The sequence below is a fragment of the Eschrichtius robustus genome, chromosome 8, assembly GCF_028021215.1.
Source record: "Eschrichtius robustus isolate mEscRob2 chromosome 8, mEscRob2.pri, whole genome shotgun sequence".
NCBI lineage: Eukaryota > Metazoa > Chordata > Mammalia > Artiodactyla > Eschrichtiidae > Eschrichtius > Eschrichtius robustus.
The window spans coordinates 118,404,812-118,432,083 of record NC_090831.1 but is presented as its reverse complement, the minus strand read 5'-3'; the positions used below and the strand labels follow the sequence as shown (position 1 = coordinate 118,432,083).

General features: G+C 44.1%; 2 protein-coding genes and 1 long non-coding RNA gene across 6 annotated transcripts in view; all 3 read left to right on the top strand.

Moving 5' to 3' along the window:
- The window catches only part of LOC137768214 (uncharacterized), a 188,794-nt gene that overhangs the window by 125,191 nt on the left and 36,331 nt on the right, over positions 1 to 27,272 (top strand). For all 4 annotated transcript variants that reach the window (XR_011074734.1, XR_011074732.1, XR_011074731.1 and 1 more), the window contains one exon: positions 3,950 to 4,007. This is a non-coding gene — a long non-coding RNA (uncharacterized lncRNA). The remainder of the gene's footprint in view (positions 1 to 3,949; positions 4,008 to 27,272) is intronic.
- On the top strand, positions 1,186 to 2,897 carry LOC137768598 (MSL complex subunit 3-like). Its single transcript, XM_068550140.1, is given in 3 exon segments — positions 1,186 to 1,677; positions 1,679 to 1,988; positions 2,158 to 2,897. Coding segments are annotated over 3 exon segments (1,542 nt in total).
- OR6V1 (olfactory receptor family 6 subfamily V member 1) lies at positions 4,132 to 8,499 on the top strand. The gene is given in 5 exon segments (XM_068550292.1): positions 4,132 to 4,169; positions 7,542 to 7,908; positions 7,910 to 8,176; positions 8,178 to 8,287; positions 8,289 to 8,499. Coding segments are annotated over 5 exon segments (993 nt in total).

Below are 27,272 nucleotides of genomic sequence, written 5' to 3'. Positions count from 1 at the left end.
CTCTTGGGGAGGAGCTAAAGGTCTTCTGTGCCATCCCACTCCTGCTCCTTCCTTAGAGACCTGGGTTCAGGGGACGCTCAGCCTAGATTCCTTCCTGATGCGTCTCTGTCCTCTCTTCGGGCCTTCTTAGACTTTTCACTGCCTGACACGTCGTCCTCTTGCATCATTCTTCGCTCCAGTTCTTGCTGCCGGCTGGGCTGCTTGCCTCAGTTTGCTGTTTCCCTCTGTGTCCTCCCTCTGTCTCCGCCCCTTGCAAAGGCCTGTGAACCATAAGGGAATATTCAGGTACATACTCTGTCCATCCCTCTATCCCATTCTTCATCCCCACTTTTTCATTCTCTTGAGAAGCTTGACATGTCCCAAGACACTGATGATCAGAATCATTGCTACAAAAAACCGTGGTGGCGGTACTGTCACCCCCGTCTGCATTCCCAGTTATGTTTTTGTTTTTTTTTTTAAGAGTCATTTTCTGGGGTAGGAAGAGAAGCCAAAATACATAGGAATAACTCAGCCAGGAGAACTGAGAAGATTGATGTGGAGAGAGAAAGATGTGTAACAAGGAGGGGTCTTTCAGATGGCTTCCAAGTCTCTAGAGGCTTATTATATGGAGACAACAGCTTATTATACCTGCTATTTGACATTTTAACAGAAATCTGACCTATAAAACCCACAGCATGCATGATTTGAATAAGATGAACAGGATCTCTTACCAGTGAGGATGCTCACCAGGAATGAGTAAGGGAAACTGAGGACACATCGGGGACCCCAGACTGTCGAGTATAGACAATGTGTGGCCTGGTCCAGAGCACGCACTAAATGGCCAACCAAGGCCTTGACCAGCCTGCTTTGTAATGTCTAAGGCGACACCTGGCCTGGTTTGATGGGAGCACCTCATTATCTCCTGACTGAAGTTGAGTTTGCCTGGGTCACAGGGATGCAGGACTCCTGGGCCTGAGAGAGGTTTTGTTCTGTAGCAAGGGCTTCCACAGAGCCTACACCGAGGAAACTCTGGTCTGCAGAAGACCCCGATGCAGAGAAAAGTTGATTCTACATTCAACTTAAACTTCACCTATGTTAATTTGGCAGTATCGGAAACAAAAACTTGGGATGTAAAATTACTCAACGAGTCCCCCACCGTGCGCGCTCCGCCCACCCCAGAGCCTCGCCCTCCACCACGATGAGCAAATGAGTCGGAGCGAGGGCATGAAATTTAAATTCCACTCAGGGGAGGAAGTGCCGTGCTTCGAGCCTGACCCCACCAAGGCGCGCGTGCTGGACGATGCCACGATTGTCGATGTTATTGTTGGGAAAGACGAAAAAGGCAGAAAGATCCCAGAATATCTGATCCATTTGAGTGGTTGGAACAGAAGCTGGGATAGATGGGCAGCTGAAGGTCATGTCCTTCGTGACACCGATGAAAATCAGAGATTACAGCGTAAATTGGCAAGAAAAGCTGTAGCTCGCCTGAGAAGCACAGGAAGAAAGAGGAGGCGCTGCAGGTTGCCTGGTGTGGACTCTGTCTTAAAAAGCCTACCTGCTGAAGAAAAAGATGAAAATGTTGAAAACTCAGTCAGCAGTTCCTCTGATGACAGTAGTGAAGAAAAGGATGAAGAAATAAGTGAAGAAAGTGATATTGAAGAAAAGACTGAAGTGAAGGAAGAACCAGAGCTGCACGCAAAAAAAGGAAATGGAAGAAAGAACAGTAACTATAGAAATCCCTGAAGTTCTGAAGAAGAAGCTTGAGGACGATTGTTACTATATCAACAGGAGGAAACGGTTAGTGAAACTTCCGTGCCAGACCAACATCATAACTATTTTGGAATCGTACGTGAAGCATTTTGCTATCATTGCAGCCTTTTCAGCCAATGAGAGGCCTCGTCACCATTACGCTATGCCACACGCCAACATGAATGTGCAATATATCCCAGCAGAAAAGAACGTTGACCTTTGTAAGGAGATTGTGGATGGATTAAGAATAACCTTCCCTGGTGGTGCAGTGGTTAAGAATCCGCCTGCCAATGCAGGGGACATGGGTTCGAGCCCTGGTCGGGGAAGATCCCACCTGCCGTGGAGCAACTAAGCCCGTGCGCCACAACTACTGAGCCCGCACTCCGCAACAAGAGAAGCCACCGCAGTGAGAAGCCCGCTCACCGCAAGGAAGAATATTTGATTATACTCTCCCATTGGTTTTGCTCTATCCATATGAACAAGTTCAGTATAAAAAGGTGACTTCGTCCAAATTTTTTCTTCCGATTAAGGAAGGTACCACAAACACTAGTAGGAACCAGGAGGAGCTCTCTCCAAGCCCACCTTTGTTGAATCCATCCACACCACAGTCCACAGAGAGTCAGCGAGCCACAGGCGAACCGGCCACCCCCAAAAGGCGCAAAGCCGAGCCGGAAGCCTTACAGTCTCGGAGGCGGTCCACACGCCACTTTGCCAGTTGCGACAGGCTGCCTGAGAGCAGCGCCTCGCCTCAGCCCAAGCGCCGGCAGCAGGACACGTCTGCCAGCACGCCCAAGCTGTTCCTGCACCTGGAAGAGAAGACATCTGTTCACAGCAGATCATCCTCGCCTGTTCCTCTGACCCCAAGCAAGGAAGGGAGTGCGGTGTTTGCTGGCTTTGAAGGCAGAAGAACTAATGAAATAAATGAGGTCCTCTCCTGGAAACTTGTACCCGACAGTTACCCCCCAGCTGACCAGCCACCTCCACCCTCTTACATTTATGGGGCACAACACTTGCTGCGATTGTTCGTGAAACTTCCAGAAATCCCTGGAAAGATGTCCTTTTCTGAGGAGAATCTGAAGGCTTTACTGAAGCACTTTGATCTCTTTCTGAGGTGTTTAGCAGAATACCATGATGGCTTTTCCCCAGTCTGCCTATGTTGCTGCCTGTGAGCCGCAGGACAGCACGAAGAACCCCAGGGCGATTTATTCAGGCTTTGGTGGCTCTGGAAGAACAGCATCTCTATCTAGCTTTGCGCTCTCGGTTCCCAGTAAAGAACTAGGGAGTTGGTGGGCCTTCCTTACAGGCAGAGCCAATGCGACACCCACCTTGGGGCGGGTGTGGCAGAGGCGGGCCCATTTGTTTGAGCTGCTTACCTACCGTAGTTATTTCTGTGAAGGACTACTTCCTAGGTGCCTGAACGGCCTCCAGCATCTGACCCTTGCCACGGTACCTGTCATCTGTGACGGCGGGAAAAGAGCGGTTGTGCTCACAGTGAAATGTTCACCAAAGTGTGTGTAGGTTGGGCTGTTTCAGGAGACGGAGTTACTTGTTAGCAATAACCACATTTTTTAGTTATTTGTTAGCATTAAACAAAATTGTTTTGCAAACCGTTTTCATTCTTGTGATGAGGCTGAGCAATGAAACATTAGTTTTGCTTGGAAACCGCAAAGTAGTCCCAGAATATTTTAGAGGGAGTTGATATTGATGGCAGAAGAAAATTTGCAGCTGCACATTTGCTTGTTATAGTTCCTTTCCTATAAAACCTTATTTTTGGTGATTTAAATAAAGCATTGCCCGAAGGTTAAAAAAAAAAAAATTTACTCAACAAATACAGTGGGTCCTAAGACATAACTCCAGGGGGCTTGTCCTGAGCTGTGGGCTCCAGTTTGCTGAGCTGGAGTCTGGGGGGCCGTGGCTCAGAGTCTTGAATGAACATGAAGGGACAGGCATGCATCGTGGACAAAGAGGGGGCACCAGTCATCAACGCTGAGAGGGGAGGCGAGACCGTAAACAGGGAGAGGGAAGTCTAAGGGTGAAAAGTCCAGTAGACAGGAGAGAGGTTGGCAGGAGGAAGGCAAGATGGGTTGGGGGTGAGGGTATAATAGGAGGTCAGTTTGCAAAGGATGCTGGCTAGTGAGGTGGAGTGAAGCCTGCTGCACCGAATGGAGTATTCCTGGCTCCAGGGTCATCCCTGAATTAACTCTTTCACCTCTGATTTCAGGACTTCAGATGTTGTAGAACGTTGAACCTCCGGATGCGATGTCATGGAAACCTATCAGGTAAGAAAGATATTGCTTTCTGGGTGGCAGTGATGGTGAATGAAACATAAAATGGGCCCATGCGTTGAATTCCTCATCATTGCTCATGCCTTTATAACACCCACAGAATGTGACACACATCAGTATGGGGCCGGGTGGGGTGAGATCACAATCGGGGAAGCGGTAAGTGGAGGAGCAGCAGTCCCCGAAAGCCTGACTGTTGTGGGTTCCCCAGGAGTGATGGAGCACGCAGGGCTGGACCTCTGACTGTTTCCACAGTAATGGCTGAGACCCAAGTTAGATCCTTTTTTTGAGGAAAGGGACACCCTCCCTGTCTCCTCCCCATCAGTGTCTCCTACTCATCACTGATGGTCAACAGCCAGAGATGGGAATTTATTCTTTTATTCTTCAGTACATTCCTTTATTTACCCTTTATTAAATACTCTCCCTGTTTGCAGACCTAAGCAATAGACTTTGAATCCTGTGTTCAGAGATCGGTATGGCACTGTTTGAAAATTGGGAAGATTTCACGTTTGGCATTTTAATGACTGTAAATGAGTAGGCATTGGAGTTAGAAGACTCTGGGTTCAAATCCCAGCTGTACATTTATTAACTATATGACTCGGGATGGAGATCCTTAAACATCTCGAGTCTCGGTTTTTATCACCTGTGATATGGAGATGGCAACTTTCACAGTTGTTTTGTGGTGTAGGAACCAGTACATGGTGGGTTCCTATGAATGAGGAACCTCAGTGAATGAGGTCTAACCATTCACAGCCCCTGATCCACAATGCTGTAATCAAAAATGCTTTGACAACTGAAAGTTCTTTTCTAATTTTGGGTCAAACTAACTAGGTAGTGAAACCTGATCTGAACTTACTGTGAGGCCATTTATTGCCTTTATTTATTCCATTTAGTGTGCATATTCGTGTATTTTGCTGCAGAAATAGTAGTGTATTTGATTATAGGGTGTACCCAGACCCTTCTGGGATTGGATCCTGAAACACACCTGATCTCATCGTGTCTTTCTGATAAGTAATTGTCAGGCCATGCTTGCCCCCTTACCAGCTATTAAAGTCTATAATGCACACATTCAAATAATCATGAAAGAAAACGTGAGTTTCCATTTGGCAAGACTTTTCTTCTCAGGGCTAGGAATGAAAACCCAACAGATGTACTCCTTCATTTGTTTAACCAAAATTTACGAAGTCCTTACGCTTTGTAAGACATGTTGCAGCAGGGTGTTGTGAGGGCTATGAAGATGAAAAGAGAGGCCTGCCACTGAGAAACGAGGGATCTAGTGTTTGGGGTGAGGCTGGCACAAGAAAAATTGTCATGCAAGGAGGAACATGCTAACTTCCCTCGTTGGGAACTCCAGGCAGGACAAGTTCACATCTGGGTAGAGGATGAAGCTTCATAAAGCAGAGGCATTTGAAGTGTGGGTAAGAATCTGCCAGGCAGAGATGGCAGGACAGGGTATTCTGAGCCTAGGGAAGAGTAAGGAAAGGGTGTGCAAGCAGAGGGTGGACTTAATACTTGGAGAATAGCAAGTGGTCCAGCTTGTTGGAAGCACAAATCATGCAGCAAGAAGGAGGTGAATGTTAGGCTGGAGGGGTAGATGGGTAGAACTGTAGAAAGCTGGGATTGCCAGGGAGAGTTTGTGCTTGATTTATAGACAAGGGAGGGAATAGATGTTGTTTAAAAACATTTTTTTCCTGATACTGAAATAATATGTGTTCAAAGAAAAAGAATTTGAAAACCAAGATATATATACATCTGAAAACATTTAAATGCCTATAATCCACACCTAGAGATAGCCATTGTTAATATATTTTTTTTAACACCTTTATTGGAGTATAATTGCTTTACAATGTTGTGTTAGTTTCTGCTGTACAACAAAGTGAATCAGCTATATGTATACATATATCCCCATATCCCCTCATTGTTAATATTTTAAAATGTGTCCTTGTAGTCTTTTTCTGTATGAAGGTAGATGACGTTGAAAGGAATGTATAAATGAAATAACATTGCCTCAGATTATTAAAAAAAAAAACAGTCTATGGACATAATACTTTAGAAAAATAAATATAACAGCAGTATATGGATAGGTTGGATCCAATACAGAAATGTACAAATACATATACAGAAATGTACAAATAAGAAAGCCATTAAGAATGCTGTTGTGATGATTAAGAGGAAGTGAATCCTTGAACCTAGTTGGTGGCTATGAAAAAAGAAAAGGGGACAGCATGAGAAAAAATATATTTCTAAGGATAACAATTCAAATGGTTTAGAAGAAAGAAGGAGAACTCAGAAACACTCCCAGGGACTTCCCTGGTGGCACAGTGGTTAAGAATCCATCTGCCAATGCAGGGAACACGGGTTCAACTCCTGGCCCGGGAAGATCCCACATGCCACGGAGCACTAAGCCCGTGCGCCACAACTACGGAGCCTGTGCTCTAGAACCCATGCACCACAACTACTGAGCCCACGCGCCTACAGCCTGTGCTCTACAACAAGAGAAGCCACTGCAGTGAGAAGCCCGCATACTGCAACGAAGAGTAGCCCCCGCTCGCCACAACTAGAGAAAGCCCATGCGCAGCAATGAAGACCCAACACAGCCAAAAATAAATAAAATAAATAAATTTAAAAAAACAAAACAACAACAAAAAAGAAATACCTCCCAGGTTTCAAGCCTGGATAACTGCGGGTTTGGGGAGCCATGAACATGATATCGGCTTTGGGGGAGGAGAGGATTATGTGTGTATTTTTTACACATGTTGAGTATGTGGTAGTGTGAGATGTGGGCTGAGAACAAAAAGGCAGAGTCTCTTTTACCTTTTCAAGATTGCTCTCGTTAAGGGAGAAGGTGAGTTTTCTGAAGGAGAGACTAGAGAGAGAAAAGAAGGATGAGAAGAGAGATGCGGAGACATTCGTATTTAGAAAACAGCAGAAAGACAAGGAGCTAGAGAAGGAGCCAGCCCTAAAAAACTCAAGAGTTATTGGACAATTAAGAGTAGAGTGTCTCTACAGTCAGGGGTGGAAGCTATTTCAAAAATGTGTGATTCACAGCGTGCAATGTCACAGAGGAGGCAAGGAGGATGAGGACTGAGTACAAAGGATGAAAAGAAGTAACGTATAAGGTACCAGATCCTGAGACATGGGAAGAACTCTGCTAATGGCAGGTGTTATTCTGATTGAAAGACTATTACATTTGGCAGTTAGGAAGGGTTTACCAGACCCAGCCAGAAGTCTGACACAGAGACGGAGCTTAACAAATGTGTTGAATGAAATAATGAATGAGTAGAAGACAGAAGTGTAGGAGCTTAGGAGTGGTGGTGATGTGGTAGTAGCCAGTTCCTAAATCTGTCCAGCAGAAATAGTCGGTTCCTTGCACCTTGGGAACTTCTGCCCTTTGGGAATGTGTCTCCTGGACATTGAATTTCACCATGCATACGGGCCAGTCTTCTTGGGAAGCCAGGCCAGCCATCAGGGAGCAAGGTCAAGAGAGCGGCTGGTGGTGATTTCCCACTAAGACTTCCTGGCTTCTCACAGATGGTACAGAGAATGGGTATCAAGCGCAGTGAGTAACTTCAGCGTCGTCAGGGAGTTTGTGCTCCTGGGATTTTCTCATCTGCATGAGTTCCAGACCCTCCTGTTTGCTTTCATCCTATTGATATATGTGCTGACGGTGCTGGGGAACCTGGCCATTGTCACCCTCACATGCCTGGACTCCCGCCTCCACTCACCCATGTACTGCTTCCTCTGCAACTTCTCCCTCGTGGAGGTGCTGGTCGCCTCCACTGTGGTCCCTAGGATGCTGGCCGACTTGCTGTCCACTCCCAGAACCATGTCCCTGGCTGAACGCCTGACCCGGTCTTTCTTTTCCTTCTCCCTGGGCTCCACCAACTTCCTTATCCTCAACAGTCATGGCCTTCGGTTGCTACGTGGCCATCTGCCGTCCTCCGCACTACGCGACCATCACGAACGGGCCAGTCTGTGTGAAGCTGGTGGTGGTCTGCTGGGTGGTTGGGTTCCTCTCCATCATCTCCCTGACCCTGCAGAAAACCCAGCTCTGGTTCTGCGGCCGCAACATCATTGACCACTACTTCTGTGACTCTGCCCCGCCGCTCAAGCTGTCCTGCTCCGACACGCAGCACGTCGAGCTCGTGGACTTCTTCCTGTCCTTTCCTCGCTCTTCGTGCTGCCGCCCTGCTGCTCTTCGTGGCCTCGTACATCCTCACTGTGGCTGCAGTGCTGCGCATGCCCTCCTCCTCCGGGCACCAGAGGCCGTTCCGCCGGCACCTCCCACCTCACGGTGCTGCTTCTGGGCTACGGCAGCGCCATCTTCATCTACCTGAGGCCAGGCAAGGGCCACTCCACGCGGCTCAACGAGGTGGTGGCCCCATTCCTCAACCTCTTCATCTTCACCTTCCCGAATGAGAAGGTCAGAGAGGTCATTGAGGATGTGTCCGAAAGGATCCTCCTCAGAGACCCAGCCACCCACAGATGAGAACGAGGAATGAGGACCATCCACTGCAGGTGGCACCAAGGTGCCCAGGCTGGAGCTTCTCAGTCTCCTTCTTTCTAGTCTCTTCTGCTCCCTCACCCCCACAGAAGTCTCTGTTCACTCTCTACAGGGAGCTGACGAGTTCACATTGTCTGAATGTCTCAAAGGCAAGTGTCCGTGAGCCTGCGCTAGTTAAGGAGAGGATGATTTCAAGGAAGCTGGGGGTGAAAACAGTGTGATGATGTCAATTAAAAGAGATAATCCAAATCAAGCTCATAGCACAGGCTCTGGTAGGTACTAAGAACTCAGTAAATGTAGCTATTATTATTATTTTTTAAAGAAGTGGCTTTTTTTTTAAAAAGGAATTCCTTTATTTTTATTACTTACTTACTTATTTATTTATTTATTTTTGGCTGTGTTGGGTCTTTGTTTCTGTGCGAGGGCTTTCTCTAGTGTGGCAAGCGGGGGCCACTCTTCATCGCGGTGCGCGGGCCTCTCACTATCGCAGCCTCTCTTGTTGCGGAGCACAGGCTCCAGACGCGCAGGCTCAGTAGTTGTGGCTCACGGGCTTAGTTGCTCCGCGGCATGTGGGATCCTCCCAGACCAGGGCTCGAACCCGTATCCCCTGCATTGGCAGGCAGATTCTCAACCACTGCGCCACCAGGGAAGCCCAGCTATTATTATGAAATGTGCTATTAAAATCTCTCCTCCCTGGTCCTGCTCTATGGTTTTGTTCACATTCCTTTACGTTTCTTTGTGTGCAGATTTTTTTGGGGTGTGTTCTTTTCCCAGGAACTGGCTTCAGAGTCTAGGATGGGATTCTGAAAGTGGGAGATTCTTGGAGAAGAGCAGAGAGGCCCGGCATCCTCAAAACAGAAATAACGATGTGCCTTTTGTTGGGACCCCCATGTGGGATTGCTCCTGGAGTAGAAGCGCCACTCACACCCAGGCTGCCCACTACTCCCTCCTGGCCCCCAGACCTCTTACCTTTAAAGGGAAATGACTCTCTGGGGGCCACTTTCTCGATCCCCATATACAGCAAGGTCATGAGGGCCCCATGCCTAGAAAGAAGGGCATGCAATTTATTCTTTTTTTCTTTTTTCTTTTTTTCAATCCTTCCTATGCGCTCAGGGAAGAGGGGAAAGCTGGATCCTTGACCCCAGACTTGCTACCGTCCTCTTCTCAAGGGCTAGCACTCCTCTTCTCCCACAGAACCTTAGATCCGTGGCCCAGAGGGAGGGCCCTCTGAGGTTGGGTTTCCTGGAAGCCGCCTGGCCAGGAGTTTGCCAGCAGCCCTGCGGGGTAAGGCAGAGGTGATAGAGGGCTGGTGAGGAGGAAATGGAACAGGACAGGTATTGTGGGTAATGGGCTGTGGGCAGGTGAGGGAAGGCATTCCTTGGAAATCTGGGAACGGTTTAGGAAGTCCTGGAAGGAGGGTGTGAGTGGGAATAGCTCTGGTGTCTGATTTCTTATACCAGATTGAATCTGGACTGGGCTGGGATTAGCAAAACAGGACAAAGAGTACATGCAAACTTCCTCTGACTTCTGGAGCTAGCTCTGCCTACAGGGTGTCTAGAGAGGCCCTGGTCCTCGTTTGCAGTGGGGACAGTCACAGTGTGGGAGCCATCCCACAGACCCAAGCCTGTGAAGAAAGGGGGTAGTGGGAGGGGCAAGCCTCCCAGGGTGTGTGGCCTGGAGGCCCGAGTCTCCTCTTATTGCCTGGAAGCTTGGTCTCCAATTAAGCTTTTTTTTAAAAAAATAACTACCACGGGACACATTCCCATTTGTGGGCCTCTCCAAAAACGTGGGCAGATACTTTTGGTTCTGCAGTAAAGGCCAGCTGGGAAAACATTTTCTTCATCCTGAGAACTTTCTTTCCTCTGAGTCTCTAGGGACTAATTACTTACCCTCCTTGAAAACTTTGTGAAAAACTGAAAAACGAAATGGGAGGCAATTATCTCCTTCTGATATGCAAACACTTTCCTTCAGCCTTTTCCTTCTCAATCAGCACACAAATCCACTCAGATTTTCCTCCTGAGAGAGACTCTTCTGTGACTCTCATCTCTGCACGTTTCCGCCTAAAAATTTAAAAATAACCAACAGCCTACAGCAGTCTCTTGCCTGTTTTTCACAGTGTTCCTGCAGGAGTGGGGTCTCTGGCCAGATTTGGGGAAGGTGTCACATGCTTTGTTCCTCCACAGTGACTGCCCTGTCACAGTCAGCATCTCACAGGCGTGGCATTCTTTAAAAACTTGCCTGTGGTCCCTTGCTACTCAAAGTGTGATCCCTGGAACCACATTGGCATCTCCTGGGAGCTTTTTGGAAATGCAGAATCTGGGCCCCCATCCCAGACCTGCTGAATCCGCATCTGCATTTTTAATAGGACCCCAGGGTGATTCACAATGCACAGTAATATTTGAGAAGTGCTGATCTAGACAATTAACTGGTGGGATTTCCAGTCAGGAAATTGTGTAAAAAGCCCTTGTCCCAATCTCAACAATGTGAAGGGCACTGGAAGAGGGAATTTGAGGGTGTACCTGCTATTATCGGAGCCATCCTTTCATAATGACTTTTATCCCAGGTCCTCTTTCTGGAGACCGTAACCAGGACTTAGATCCCCAAGATTTTCATCCCAGTTTGACTTCAGGCTTCTTGAGTGACTTTAGCCTAATGGTCCAGCTTTCTACTTGCTGTTTGAATCCTGCGTGGACACGACCTGGAGATACTTTGGTTCCACACATTTGTCTGGATGTGACAGGGACCCTCGGTGTACACAGTGTCAAATGAAGCAACTGCGTAGACATAACCTGGAAAGTAATTTAAACTTACTTTTCCAGCTTGCTGGAAGGAATATGGGGATCCCAGTTCTAAGACAGAGTGTCTGTACGAAAAGTCTCCCTAGGTTTAGAGTCATGATGTAACTAAACCACTGCCTCATGGAATTGCAGGGGAATGCGTAGGTCATCCAGGCCCACCTCCTCTGAGCTCAGGCATCCCCACGGCAGCACACACGGAGGCCCTGCTGGAACCCAGTCTAGAGATGGAGCCCTCACAGCCGTGAGGTGGTCCCTCTCTTTGCTGCTGTGTGCTAATGTTTAGGATGAAGCCCTTATATCCAGCCTCACTGTGACTCTAATATTCACCCACTGTGCAATTTTGGTTCACACAGGCAGACCAGCAAATAAGTGAAGGCAGCTAGATATTCCCCTACAAAATATTCAGATTTACTAGTGAAATGTTGCCACTGAACACTTTCTATAGACCTCTCACTACCCACACTGCTTCCTCTTGTGCCTGTTGTTATGTGGGTCTTAACAACTAGTGCTAGTTTAGACAACTAACCGGGATAGAGGTGCAGTGGGGTAACTTCTTCCTGCGCTTTGGTTACCACACATCTATTGCTGTCAACTAAGATGGCCTTCCGTGTTTTCGTTTACAGAGTCCACTCATATTCCAAATTCATCTGCAAACCTCATTGCTAAAGACAGCTGGCATTTACTGAACATCTCTGTTGTTGGTACAGGAGATACAGAGGTAGAGAAGGCATGATGCCTAACTTGAAGAGCTGAGAATTTAGTGTGGGAAGACTAAACTATGTGTTAGTTACTAGGATATGCAAAGCACTCTGGGAATACGGGGAGGGAGTTGGTTAAATTGAGTCTTCTCAAACGTGGTGTCATTTGAGTCGAGCTTTGAAGTATAGAGCAGCTTCACAGGCTGCGAATGGGAAAAGTGAATTCCAGAGAGAGACAACTTAATATGTAAAGTAACGTAGAAATAAAAATGGCACATTGGGTAGGCAGTGCAAGCCCGGGGAGATGGAATTAATGAATGCTCTCTGGAGAGTGGTCATGGGTATCTTCACTAATCAAATCCAGGTCTCTTGGGGGTTTGCAAGTGTCCTCTGAAAGATGCTCAGCTCACTGAAATCACAAGATGACAAATTTTATAGTGGGTACAGAGGGTATTGATGTGGAAACCTTTGCATGCTAGGGCAACTCTACTGTATTCACAAAGCTATTATTTACGGTCAGTGCTGGAATTTCATCGCCTTAAATTTTGAAAATGACCTAAGTAAGTTCATGGAGAGCTTAAGAATTGTTCTTTTAAAGGGCAATTCCATGAGGTTTCCTTCCATAGCATTTGATGCTTGTCTAACTCAAGGGAAGGAGAATGACAAAGATGCTGGGTTGAATGCAGAACAGGATCTAAGGGAAAACCCCGAGGCAGAGTACTACACTGATGGCCTGGAGCCCTCCCAAAAATTGATGGTTAAGTTTTCAGGAATTAAACATCGTCATTGTTAAAAATTAAATAATAGACACTTACAATCAGATAGATTTTTAAAGACAAAGGTAATCAAAACTCAAAACTCCTAATTATTTTACTGCATTTTACTTTGGTCTGTTCCACCGAAGTTGTGTCACTTGTGTCAGTATGGTAGAAATACTGTGTATAGTAGAGTAGGAAGCTGCCACAATAGCACAGGGAGATAGTTCGACGCTTTGTGATGACCTAGAGGGGTGGGATAGGGAGGGTGGGAGGGAGGCTCAAGAAGCAGGAGATATGGGGATATATGTATACATATAGCTGATTCACTTTGTTGTACAGCAGAAACTAACACAACATTGTAAAGCTATTATACTCCAATAAAGATATTGTTTTAAAAAAAAAAAAAAAAAAAAAGAAATACTGTATAATGGTGAGAATCTCTTCCCATCTCCAAGCTCAGTGATGTCATGTTGGTAGCTTGAAAGTAGACATGATGAGAGTGAAACTGACACCATGGAAACTGGTGAATGCTGCAAGTCAGCAAATGCTACAACTGGGGAACCAGTGATTAAATATTTACGGGCAGACTACCGGGTCACCATCACTTTTCTTCTGTATTCCTCAGGCGTGGTTGCAAGGACCCTATTTACATCAGGAAATTTAAAGCTGAAAGATTTGGTGAAACTAGACCGATATGAACGTGGTGCTCCATAGGCAACACTCAAATTTTCCAACTTGGGCTTAGAAAGTTTTGCACTTCACCTAACTCCTAAAATCCCATATATGCAGGACGTTCATGGTACCACTGGTCATTCTAGGACCCAGGCCTGACTTTTATATGAAAATGATTTGATTCCTTTATCTTCCTTCATCAGAACTTCCATACCCTTGATTTCTTGCTCCCTAGTCCTCTCAGCTGATAGGAATAAACCTACTTTTATTTCCCACTGGGATTTCCATGTGTGACAATGGGCTCTTGTGCTAGCTCTTCAGAACCTTGTATTTCTAATGGTTGCTTACTGGGAGGACACTGTATCTCTGGGGCTGGAATGTCAGACAAATGAAGGGAAGATGGGAGAGGTGTCAGGAAATCCTGCCACTGATTCTACCTATATTTAAATTAGCTCTGGGTGGGGAGGGATAGATTTGGGGTTTGGAATTGACATGTACACACTGCTATATTTAACATAGATAACCAACAAGGACCTACTGTATAGCACAGGGAACTCTGCTCCACATTCTGTAATAACCTAAATGGGAAAAGAATTTGAAAAAGAATAGATATATGTATAACTGAATCACTGTGCGCTACACCTGAAACTAACACAACATTGTTAATCAACTGTACTCCGATATAAAATTTTAAAAAAATCATTGTCATATGAAGAGACAGAAAAGAATCTAGACATTGACCTTACACTTTCACAAGGTTCAAAATGGCTCATAGACCTAAATATAAAATGCAAAAATAAAGATTCCTAGAATATACATATATATATATATATAACTAGCTCTGCAGGTTACAAACAATGTCATTCTACCTGCTGGCAATTATGTTCCAGTGTAAGCTACTTCTTTGGAGTGGGAAGGGTGTTGCCTTCAGTTAAATGACCTTACATCAAGTGACTTTATGTAGACTAACTGACTTTATGTAGACTAAGGATCAGATCAATTGTTCCCATTTCCTTGCATTAACATTGCAAGTAGACTGAATAAAAATATTTCTTGCATATGTAAGTGTTATTTGCTGTCTTTCAAGTGTTTGTGAATACTGTTGTGATAAGTGCAAATTTTTAAAAGTGACACTGAATCTATAGTTACTTTCTAACAGTATGTGTTCCTTTCAAGGGAGGAATGTAAACATACAGTGACTGTTATGAAGGAGTTACTAGAATTATTGCCATTACAAGTCTATAAATTTGATGGGAACTTGATGGATACACATTTAATAAGGGGCTAGAGGAGTCTATACTGAGTGACTTAAGATCCTGGAGATTCCAACTTTTAATTTATCCAACTTTGATCTGGACAGGAGAATTCCCGAGGATGGAGAGGTGGAAAAGAAGTGTGAAAAACCGGATTCTGTTGTCAGTTCTGCCATTGGTTTGACCAACTCGTTTTTTTCTTTCAACCATGTCTCCTTTATCCATTAGTGGGTCAGAAAACACTGCTCGGCTGCAGCCCAAGAATCGGTATTTCTCTTCTGGGCTCTTGGGGCACTGTGTTAGAATTAATTGTACTTTTCCTCTCTCTCACAGATGGAGAACTCTTTGAGATTAGAATCCACATTTCTTTGATTTTTAACAGCTAGTTAAAAATAGGGCAAGGGTGGTTGATGAAGAGGGCATGGGCATTCTTATTATCAGTTCAACAGACATTAGAAAGTCATTTGTTAAAATTCAATGCCCCTGTCCATTTTAATTTTATTTATTTATTTTTAATTATTTTATTTATTTATTTGGCTGCATTGGGTCTTTGTTGCTGTGTGCGGGCTTTCTCTAGTTGTGGCGAGCGGGGGCTACTGTTCGGTGCGGTGCGCGGGCTTCTCATTGCGGTGGCTTCTCTTGTTGCGGAACACGGGCTCTAGGCACGCAGGCTCAGTAGTTGTGGCTCACGGGCTCTAGAGCGCAGGCTCGGTAGCTGTGGTGCATGGGCGTAGTTGCTCCGCGGCATGTGGGATCTTCCCGGACCAGGGATCAAACCCATGTCCCCTGCATTGGCAGGTGGATTCTTAACCACTGCGCCTCCAGGGAAGTCCTTCATAAGTTTTTAAATTAAATTGTGTACATTGTATATAGGACAGTTGAGACTGAGGTTAATAGTATTTATTCTTCAATATGGACAAACCTTTTTTGGGGGGGGGGGAGGTCCACCTGTAAGTGTGAGGGGTTCAGTCAATCTGATGAGGAAGCTGAGCTGGATTGGGGGTATTTTGTTGCCTTTAGTGAACCACATGCTTCAGGTGTCTTTAGTGGTAGGCTGCTGTCTTGGCCTTAGGATTTCTAGACTGGGTATATGCATTATTTGGATTTAACACAAAACAATAATTGCCTTAATACTTTATATTTGTGAAGTATTTAAAAATCCTCCAGTGTTATCACAACTCTCCCTGACTCTGTTGACCAGATAGATGTGTTTGTATGAGGAATAGTTCCCCTATCCCCTGGTCATTGTTCTCAAACAGTTGATGCTGGGACAGTCTGGTCTTGGTGAAACAATATTTTTACTACCCTTTCTCCCAAATTTATTTTCTGTTGTTCCCAAGGCCACAAATGTGCTAAGGCTGCTAACAGAAAAGAGATAACATCCATCAAAGCTGCTGCAGGAACTGCCTAACACGCACTGGCAGACACTGGGAGAGCCTGCTTGGGAGTGGATCTAGAGGGAGGTGAGTCAGAGGGTGGTTGGAGTGTAAAGCTAAATCAGGGAGAGTCTGTTGATATGGAGCCAGTCCGCCATCATGCAGGATTAGCACCTTGGCAAGGGTCCTGGGAAGTGGGTCTCCTGTAAGCTATTTGCTGACTCGTGGAATTTTGAAAAAAGTGCCAGCCTTCATTAAATTAAGTAGAGATGCCAAAAATTGCCTTGCAAGCCTCTGAAGGAAGGGATCAGAGGTTTAGAAAAGTGGAAATGCTATTATGGGGCTGTTATATAAGACTGAAAAATCCACAGTTGACCATGTTCTTTGGGAGGGAGGCCTGGAGGACCCTTTGCCTATTAGCAAGATCATAACAATGCATGGCTCAGGAGGACATCAGCTGAGGCTGTTGTTAGGAGATGCTGTAACAGAACTGGGCATCCTAGTGGCCAAGGGATGCAGGTAACCAGAGTAGCAGAGGCCATGTGGCAGCACCTGACTGTCAGATGCAGGGTATGCATATTTGCCCTATTAGTCAGCAAGGTCTAAACGGCGAACAGGTGGGGCCTGAACTGCATGGACCTTTGCGTACAGCAAATAGAACGTGGTATTCATGGGGCAAGAGATAAGGGTAAGGAGCAAGAGTACCGCTTAGCGTACATAATTGAAAGAAATCAAGAATGAACAAGAAGGCTCAGACCAGCAACCCCAAAGAGGTCACGATCCCTTTGCCCAGTCTTCAGATTGGAACCGGCTCTCAGACCCAGCATCATCAAATGTAAGAACCTGAGGCACCAGAAGTAGGGCCCTGTGATGCCACGACAAGTGTTTGGACTGGCCAGAAAGTTCGTTCGGGGTTTTCTGCCACGTCCGCTGGAAAAACCCGAATGAACTTTTTGGCCAACCCAATATATCCAGTGGGATTTCCCAGACTTGCTGCAAAAGCCTGCGACCATTTACTTGAGTAACCGTCACTGGAGAAAGGGGAATACTCATACATTTTAAGAGCTGTGGGATGTAGTATGTGAGTTGAAGCTGGTACTCAAGGATCTAAAACCCCATCCAAGCTCCCCTTATTCGGGGAACTTGTGGGATCCAGGTAATTAATGTAGTGTGGAACCAGATCCATCTCACGGTGGTTCCACTGGATCCATGTATTTTTAACTTTCTCTCTCCTTTTTCTCCTCTCTTTTCTTCTCCATTTTCCCTCTTTCCCTCTCCTCCTTTCCTCTCCTCTTCCACTTTTCCAGGTTCCTCTCACCACCCCTGCCCCCTGTCTCTTACACACACACACACATTCACACACAGTACAAACGAACACTCATTCTGCATCCGGCACTGTGCTAGATGCCGAGAACTCAGAGATGAAATCCAGTCTCTTCCATCAGATCACTCACAGTGAAGAAACGGAGAGAGGTGGGTTGGTGAGCAGCACTTTGTAGTAGGATCCCCCAGAGAGTCGTGCACAGGGGGTGTGGCAGTACAGAGGGGGAACCTCCGATTCAGCCAGGAGGGGACGAATAAAGGGATGCTTTTCAGAGCAATCATGTCTGACTTCGTTCTTGAAAGAAAAGTGAGCGTTATCAGGCAGAAAATGAGGAATCCTCTGTGTACTTACGCTCATGTTCCAATGGCACCTGACTTATTTCAAGTTTAACCTCTTGGCATGTATTTCTAGTTACGTAAATAGACATTTCATGGAAGATGCTGTTGGTTTTCAACCAGCCATGAGAACACTGAGAAAGGCATCTTTAAGCAGGGACTTGCCCCTCAGGAGTTTGGATTCTAGAAAAGAACTGGCTTCTACCAGATTATTTTATTTCACCCTCACAGATGACCTACCTTCTTGAAGCCTCCCAGAATACTCCATGATTTGAGCAGAAAACTACGGTGGTTAGAGAAGCTAGAAATGCAGAAGACTAGCTTCCCAGTAGCCCGGATTCTTTCTCCTGAATTCAGTCTTGCCTTTGGAAGATGATTAATGGAAAAACATGGAATTTATAACCAAACTTAGGCTCAAGTCTTTGCTCTACCAGCTCTGAGTTGCATGATTCTAGGGCAGTTCTCCAACCTCTCTATTATGCGGTCAGACTCTTAGACAGAGAAAATTAAAAATACAATATATGAAGGAAGAGGTCCATACCAGATCCTCAATGTCAGAGGTGGAACGGCTGTCTGAGATCATCTCCACTTTCCTTTTACATAAATCATTGTCCAAATTTACATGGCTAGTCAGCGTCCACAATAGAAATTAAACCTGGGTCTTCTGAGCTACAGGCAGAAGGTAGACTGGGAGCAAACGTTGCAGGGGCGAGAAAGTACCTACTTACTAGGCAAGTTCATGGCAACAAACACTGTAAATTGATCAGGTTGCTAAAGGAACCAGCAGAAAACAGGAAAGATTCACGTTCAAATCCTGAAAAGAATTTTCCAGGGAACAGAAGTGTAGCTACAGTTATGAAGGAAAGAAAAACAAATGGATGAATGGTGGTAGATGAAGGGATCTATTGATTAATCTGTAGACAGGAGTACAGACTGAAAGCAAGATGGCTCCTCTCTCAGATCACAGGCCAGACGTGATGGGAGCAGGAGGTTGGGGTCCATGGTGCAGAGATGATATCTACTTGACAAGCCTGGTGACAGTTGTTCTGTCCCTAAGTGTGGCAAAATCTGTTTCTTTATAAGCAGGAAGCTCAAGGGCCAAGCCGTGTTAAAAGAAAAGGGAACCACACCAAAAATTTTGCTGCAGTGATTTGGGGGCCTCTGAAGGAAGGGAGGTCGTGGTGATGGTGAGCAATGCTTCTAGAATGTTTGTGTGTGTGTGTGTGTGTGTGTGTGTGTGTGTGTGAGAGAGAGAGAGAGAGAGAGAGAGACAGAGTGTAAGCTCTTTGGATAGACTTCATTGAATTATGGAATGAATTATCCAAATAAGCATTTTGAAAGAACTTGGGGTATAGGAGTAATGTGTTAGAAGTTTAGAGAGATTAAAAAAAATTAGAAGAAGGTTGACTATGTTTAATGGCATGATAAATTGACCAATCTCTTATTTATATGTAGATTACAATTACAGTTCTTTGTCTTGAATCAAAATAAAGAATTATGTGTGGGTGTAAATTTGAATAGGAAATTGCAAAGTCAAGGAAGATGGGGGAGAGACCTGATAGTGACTAGATATCAGCATCACTTAAGACCATGAAATGTGTAGAGGGAAAGAGACAGAAGGGGACTTGATGACCCAGTAAAGAGGAAAGTACTTAATATTAGAAAGGATGATTCCATTTAGAACAGAATGAGACTAGACTCGAGGAAGCAAAAGCGGGGCTTGGAGTGAGAAGCCGAGTCTGGGGCTGGTGCAGCTGGGAAGAATTTACGCAGACAGTATTCAGCTCAGACAACTAGCTCAGTCGGCTGACAAAAGAAGAGAAAATCCAGGGATCCCATAGGAAAGGATGAAGAATGTCTCTAAATACCACAGACAGAGCAAAACTGCTTAAGAGTGAAAGTTTTAACAATAAATACCACCGTTGCTGAGAACTACTTCCAGACCTCATGCTGGTGATATTGCATACGTTATTTCTAATCCTCACAACAACCTTGCTAAAAAAAAGTTATTATTACCATTTTACAAATAAAGAGTATGAAACCCATAGAGGTTCAGAAATACAGCTTGTGACAGAAGTTGCGTTTGAACTCAGGTTCAATGCCAAGGCAATGCCATGGTGCTTCCCACCCATCATTACTGCAAGGTGCTCGCAAATGTGCGTGTGCACCAAACATTGCCAACACACCGAACAAATAATATGGCTATGTTTAATGCCTGGAGTGGATGCTCTGATAAATGCCCACCCACTGAAAAACATTGCTGATTTTGCCTTTTTGTATTGTACGACTTTTCTCAACTAGGGACGTTAAAATGATCCACTTTACAACTTTTAGTGTCAAGTAGGGGATTTTCATGATTTTTTTTTTTCACCATTTCAAAGAGGGTCCTTTTACATAAGGACTGCATCGCTGCCTTTCCCAAGCCTGCCACGTCCTGCTTCATGTTAACCCAGGTTGTATATAATTTGCAGGCCAATAACATGCACAGAGCAAGCACCCTTGTCAGTGTGCAAAAAGGCGTTGTATTCTTTATACAGATGTGTGACTATGAGGTGCATGAGAAACACATTATGGAATGAATGAGAAAGAAAGGCAAATGAACTCAGTCTGGGATGCTTAACTAGAATCTGATAGTGACCGGAGGTGATATGAGATGTCTTTGGCTTGAGATAGTGTCTGCTTGACTCTAGGTATCTTCATTATATTTATCTCATTTTTCCCAAGTTAATTAATGTTAACAACTTATTGTTGTTACTTCCTACCCTCCGAAGTAAGAACCAGAAACGTCAGAGATCAAGATAACTAAGAATCGCAGGTGTGTACCTTCTCAGAAATGTGTGTACACCCCCACCTAGTGGCGGCTCTGAATAATGCATCGGCGGTACTGACCTCTCAGATCTCCCAGGCGATGATCTGCAAAGTGGGTTCCAGGGATGATGTCACAGGGAAAAGCGAGAACCCTTTTCTGGAGTGGGGAAGGGAGTAAAAAAAAAAAAAAAAAAAAGGAAAATTTTAGGAACAGTGTTTTGAAAACTTGAAAATAAAATACTAGATATTTCTGACATAAATTGGATTTTCAGAAATTGAGGGAGATTCATGAACAGAGAGACTCACTACCTGAGAAGAACGGTTTATTTCCGTGAACAGGAAAACACAATGTAACGACTTTTTAAGAGCTGGATTGAACTATGGTCTTAAGAAAGTAGAATAACTGAAGGAGGTCCAATACCGTATTGATTCCCTCCAGCTGAGCCGAGGAACTGGGGACACATGTTGGTGAAATGGTTACAACTGTAAAACCCAGGGGTCTGTGTCTGGGAAAACCAGATTCTCATATACATATTTAACTGGGTCGATTGGAAACGTATGGGGATTGTGGGGAGTAGACATTAGACGGTTTTTACTGAATATGTTGCCCCATGTTAAGGATGAGGAAAACGGAGTTACAGGGATTCTGAATTACTTGCCCACGCTCTCCTAAGTGCTCAAAGGCCAAGGTGGAGTTCAAATCCAGGTCTATAATTCCAGATCCTGTTCTCTCTACCACATCATGTTGCTTTTCTTTGAACCATATGCGTTTAAAATATAATTTTAATGTTTATTTTAAATTGTACTTCTTTGTTGAATTATTGATAAGCTCAGATGGTATATATAAAGTTCAAAAATTCTAAAAGTGTAAGAGCAAGTGAAAATCAAATGAAAACAAAAAGGGCAAGTGAAAGCAATCTCTCTCCTACCCCAGCCTTCATTTCTCCCTCCTAAGGCATTCCTCTCTTGCCAGAATCTTGTATATCTTTCCAGAGTATTTTATCCATATGTATAATTAAGAAATGGTAACATCAAAATGATGGAGTCTTCAACATTATAACAAATTTTATGATTAATGCAGAAAGTCACAACAAGAGGTTGATTAATTTAAGCCTCAAAATTAAAATTCCCTTGCCTGCTCCAATAGACTTTAAAATTCAATCAAAATTAAGTATAGAGAATTTTAAAAATAAAATGTTAATTCACCATTCATTCGCTTGAATAGTTTTGAGTGACGACTAGCGTTAAGTCCTTAAAATGATGGTTTAATTTTTCTCCAAAGCTTATATGCATTCCCAACACCCTCTTGCAGATCTTCCAAATACCCAGAGTCTGTCTCCCTTCCCTTTCTTTTATTAAAAATATTCTTCTTATTCCCAAATCCTTTTCTTGGTTATTAGATTGACCCTTAGCCAATCAAGTTGATTTTGGCTAGTGACACTCTCTCATCAGAGTCTGAGCCAAAAATGCCAGTTTGGATTTTATTTCTGGATATATGATGAGTAAGCTAGCTGGTCATTTCTCTAACCAAATGTCTTAAAGTTTTCAAAATGCTTTAAAACTCTTTTCCCACATGTTGTTTTGTCAGTATGGGTCCAGTTTTCACATGCAAAGTGAATCAGATCCACTGCACTCAGTTTTACAGTACATTTTTGCAAGATCTCCCATTTTTAGCCAAGTCACAGCTGAGCTTCACTTTCAGCTAATTAGTACTTGTTCTCAAATTGGGCAGTTCTAACCCAAGCTAGGAGATGAGATGCAATTTACTTCCCCTCTCCTCTCCTAAAATTAACTAAGCTGTAAAATGTGAGCATTCCTTTGCTTTTCCCTTTTGCACCAGGGTTTGGTTCCATCATAAAGAATTTGACAGAACTCACAGTGTTCCAACCAATCTTGCTGTTCTGATTTGAACAAGAGTGGAGTACTTCCTTTCTAAATCTCAGCTCTTTGGTTGCCAAGCAACCATTAATTTACTGTAACCAGCTAATATTTAAAATTATACATGATGATTAAATAGAACAGTATGCTTTCTCATATTCCTGAATGTATGTAGCACTGGCCAGATCGGAATGAGTATGGTTGGTCTTGCAGAATCAAAAACAAACTACAGGGAATGCTTCTTGAGATTAAAAGGTAATCCTCCTGTTGCTTGCCTGAGCCCTGTAAGGGCGGTCCTAGAGAACACAGTGTATGTGGGGATTATGCAATCCGATGTAACAAAATTGGAGGAGCCCCTGGTGCTGGAAGACCCTTGTCCCTCAAGAGGAATGACATGAACTGTGAATATAATATAGGGCTCCCTTGAAAGGCCCTGACAACACTTCCACTAACTTGGTTAGGCTGAGTCTTTTAATCCATGCTTTTTAATGTGAGGACATTACAAAGTGTGTGTAGCTGATGTATCAAATAAGCTAAATTTAATGGAATAGAAAAAGGAAATGGCTTTCTTTTTTTCCAACCTTTTCTTCCAGCCAGTTCCATCAGACTTCCCTTCCCTTCTTCTGTGTGACATTTAGGGGAGCTCCTGCAATTTTCCAGTCACTGCACTTATAAAAACAGCTTCATATTGTTCATAAAGACCCATTGTCTGGTGTTAAACCATGCATCCCAGTCTATGTTAGAACCTCAATATTTTGTCTCATTTAAAGAGTTTCTTCTCCCCTGGTTGTGTCTGACCTGTGCCTTGGAGCCGTGCAGGTGGAGAGCAGGAACAGTTTGCTCTTTCTCTCCTTCTTGCTGGACTGCTTCAATTCTCCATCTCTGCTCTGAGCCTTCTGGTGTCGGGACAGGAAAGAGGAGGTTAGGGGGAAAGAAACTGAAGTCTTTTTACTTGTCTGGAGCTGTTTGTTCTTTGCTGAGTTGCTAATGCCCTTTGTGGGGCAGGGGTCCAAATGGTATCTTTCTCACTGGGCACATTTGTGGATTCTTTAGGTATCCTGAAAGGACATCTGCATTTCACATTGCTTAATGATCCTCTCTGCTTCCTGCACTGCTTGTTCAACGTACAGCTTCTCTGTGCCAGAGTCTCCTCATGCAAGGAGGTAGCCCTCTTAGACCAGGCACCTTGAAGATATCTCCCACCTTCCATAGTATCTGCTTGGCCCCTTTTGCCATATCGATGATAGGAGTGAAGGCTTGCTATCATTGTCATATTTGATGAGGCAAGGGTTCTCCCTGCTCTCTCAAACTCTGAGGATAGTTGTTCATTTCTTTCGAAAACTCTGTCACCATGCTGCTCTTCTAGTGGCACCAGGGTGGGCCCATGGGATTTTGCATCCAACCAGGCAGTGGGATAAATAACAGATCATGCCTGCATCTCTAATCTCTGTGGGGTTTTGTCTTGGAGACTGCCTTTACTTGCCTAGGGCATGTGGGACAGGGGGACTATAGAACTCTACCCCTATGAACTTCTTCCCTCTAGTAACTTCAGTCTTGTCTTTATGGCTTGGATGGATGGTGAAATGAAAGTCAATGGACTGTCATTCCATTTTTTTTTTTTGGTCATTCCATTTTTAATAAGTCTTGCCGAGTTATATTTGGCATTTCTCCTTTAGGATTTGTGGTACTTAACATCTATTTCCAGAGCTTTGGCCTTTGAAACTCTGAGGTAATGAAATGTCCATTCAATATGTTGTTGTGTGGACGATCAGAAAATGAGCAACCTTTCCACAGAAGAAACAAAACTGCAGGGCAGTATGATAGCTGCCCACCTTGGAGTCCACTGATTTCGCTCAGATGCCTTTGGTTTACTTAGGTTGAAAGGTAGATGGGAAGTTTAGAGTTGGGACAAGGTCTGAGATCAGGAGAATGAAGATATTGAGGGAAAGCTATGGTAAAGCAGCAGGACATGTGGCTGGCAGACAGACAGAGGCTACAAAGTTTGGGAAAGAATCTGCAGGAGAGAAGATGGGGAATAAAGTATTCTTCTACCCTTTCTCCTATCCTTCAAACATGCTCAAGGCTATTACACTCTGTGTTAGACTGGGTCCTCCAAGAAGTAGACACCTCACAGGATCAGAAGCCCAAGACATCTCTTAGGGTAAATGCCTATGGGAGAGAAAGAAGAGGAATCCTGGGATTGGGAAGCCAAGAAGAGCCATCAGATTGTCATGCAGGTATGAGCATTGTGAAGGAGAGAGGGCGGGTGAAAAGATCGGGTGAAAGAGTCTTACACTGCAGCACATTCCCAGCAAAGTTCACCAAGGACTTGAGTTGTTCTAGAGCCTAAGTGGCCATCTGAGCTGTCCTGAATATCCCAGGAACAGGCCTGCCTTGGTGCCCCTGTCATCCACAGTCATCAGCTGGGAGCAGCCCATGGGAAGCGTGGCCCCAGTGAAGACAAGGGAAGGGTTTCAGAGCACGGTGGCCCATCAGTTACACTCTCACACTTTGAGACATGAGAGGTACATTTGCACGGTCACCTCACACCCTGAACAAAGAATGAATCAGCACCCCAATATTCATTGCAGCTCTATTTACAATAGCCAGGACGTGAAAACAACCTAAATGTCCATCAACAGAGGAATGGATAAAGAAGATGTGGTACATATATACAATGGAATATTACTCAACCATAAAAAGGAATGAAATTGGGTCAGTTGTAGAGACATGGATGGACCTAGAGACTCATTCAGAATGAAGTCAGAAAGAGAAAAATATCGTATATTAATGCATATATGTGGAATCTGAAAAAATTGGTATAGACGATCTTATTTACAAAGCAGAAATAGAGACTCAGATGTAGAGAACAAACATATGGATACCATGGGGGAAGTGGGGGATGGTGGGATGAATTGGGAGATTGGGATTGACATATATACACTATTGATACTATGTATAAAGTAGATAACTAATGAGAACCTACTGTATAGCACAGGGAACTCTACTCAATGCTCTGTGGTGACCTAAATGGGAAGGAAATCCAAAAAAGAGGGGATATATGTATACATATAGCTGATTCACTTTGCTGTACAGTAGAAACTAATACAACATTGTAAAGCAACTATACTCCAATAAAGGTCAAAAAAAAAAAAAAGAATGAAAGAGTAAATGAATATACTTTCCTTATTCAGGCTTAACCAGTAAGTTGCCATTCAATCTATTCTTTCCTTCTTGGCCAAGTTTCCTGAAATAGAAGTACACATCCACTGTTATTTCTCCCATACTTTTCATTCATTTCTTCACCCGCAGCAAGATGGATCCTCCACTGCACTGCACTGAAACTCTCCAGCCAAGGCAATCATTGACTTCCTAACTGCCCTATTTCAAGAGTTGTGTAAGTTTGGAGCTCAGAAATAAATCCAGTCAGGGATGATAGTTGTGGATACAGGAATGTGGGAACAACCAAAAATCTAAGTGAGGAAAGGAGGAGATAAAAATATGAAAGTTTTACAAAAGCAAGGGAAGAAAAGGAGGAGGCAGAGAAGTTAAAGAAAAGGGTGGAATTTCAAAATAACTTTCAGGATATTGAAAAATCTTTTCAGATAGGCAGCCCAGGAAAATGCAGGAACTTCTTGGGGAAAACATTCAAATCTGCCATCTTCTGACTGATTTCACATTTGCCAGAAGAGGTCAGCAAAGATGGTAATATCAGTCTTCGCCCTCCTTAGAGGCAAAGTGGCTGGCTAGGAAAGGATGTTTACCTCTTCACTTAGAGCTTATACAGGTCTTCCATTTAACAGACTACTGTCTTTCTCTGGCCCTCTTCCCAGAGTTTCACAGACGCCCGTGCTCCTGGTGAAGGGATGGATCAGAGGTTACATGTCTCATGAAATGTCAGGCCTTCAACTTAAATGTATGTACTTCCCCTGTAAGTCAGAGTAAATTAATTAAAGCTTCTGGCATGTTAGCCAATGCAGTTAGACAAGAGAAAAAATGCAGGTGTAAAATATTAAAAAGGAGGAGAAGACAAAGTTAACCTTAATTTCAAATAATTTGATTGGCTATCTGGAAAACTCAAGAAAAGAAACTAAAAAACAGTAAGATGACTCAGTGATGTGGCTGGGTACACAATTGATATTCAGAAACAAAATCCTTCACATACACCCAAAAAAAAAGGAAAAAATCCAATTAGAAGACAAGATAAAGGAAAAGGAACTCATTTACAAAAGCGACAACAACAAAGAAATATAACTATTATATAAACTTTATAATTTTTCAAGGTCTACATAAAGAAACTTCAAAATGCTCCTGAGAGACATAAGAAGACTTGAACAAATGGAAAGGTGAACTTAACAATGCAAAAATATTAATTCTCCCCTAAGTTCATCCATAAGAATTATAAAATTCCAATTAAAAATGACAACAGTTTTTTAGGGCTTGCCTCGTGGCGCAGAGGTTAAGAATCCGCCTGCCAGCGCAGGGGACGTGGGTTCAAGCCCTGGTCCGGGAAGTTCCCACATGCTGTGGAGCAACTAAGCCTGTGCGCCACAACTGCTGAGCCTGCGCTCTAGAGCCCGCGTGCCGCAACTACTGAAGTCCGCGCACCTAGAGCCCATGCTCCACAACGAGAGAAGCCACCGCAATGAGAAGCCCGCGCACTGCAATGAAGAGTAGCCCCCGCTTGCCGCAACTAGAGAAAGCCTGCATGCAGCAATGAAGACCCAACGCAGCCAAAAATAAATAAATTTTTAAAAAATGACAGCAGTTTTTAAGCTAGACAGCTGATTAAAATTTTATGTGGTTATATGAGCAAGGAAAAAATAGCCAAAAATATTCAGAAAGAGGAGAATAATGA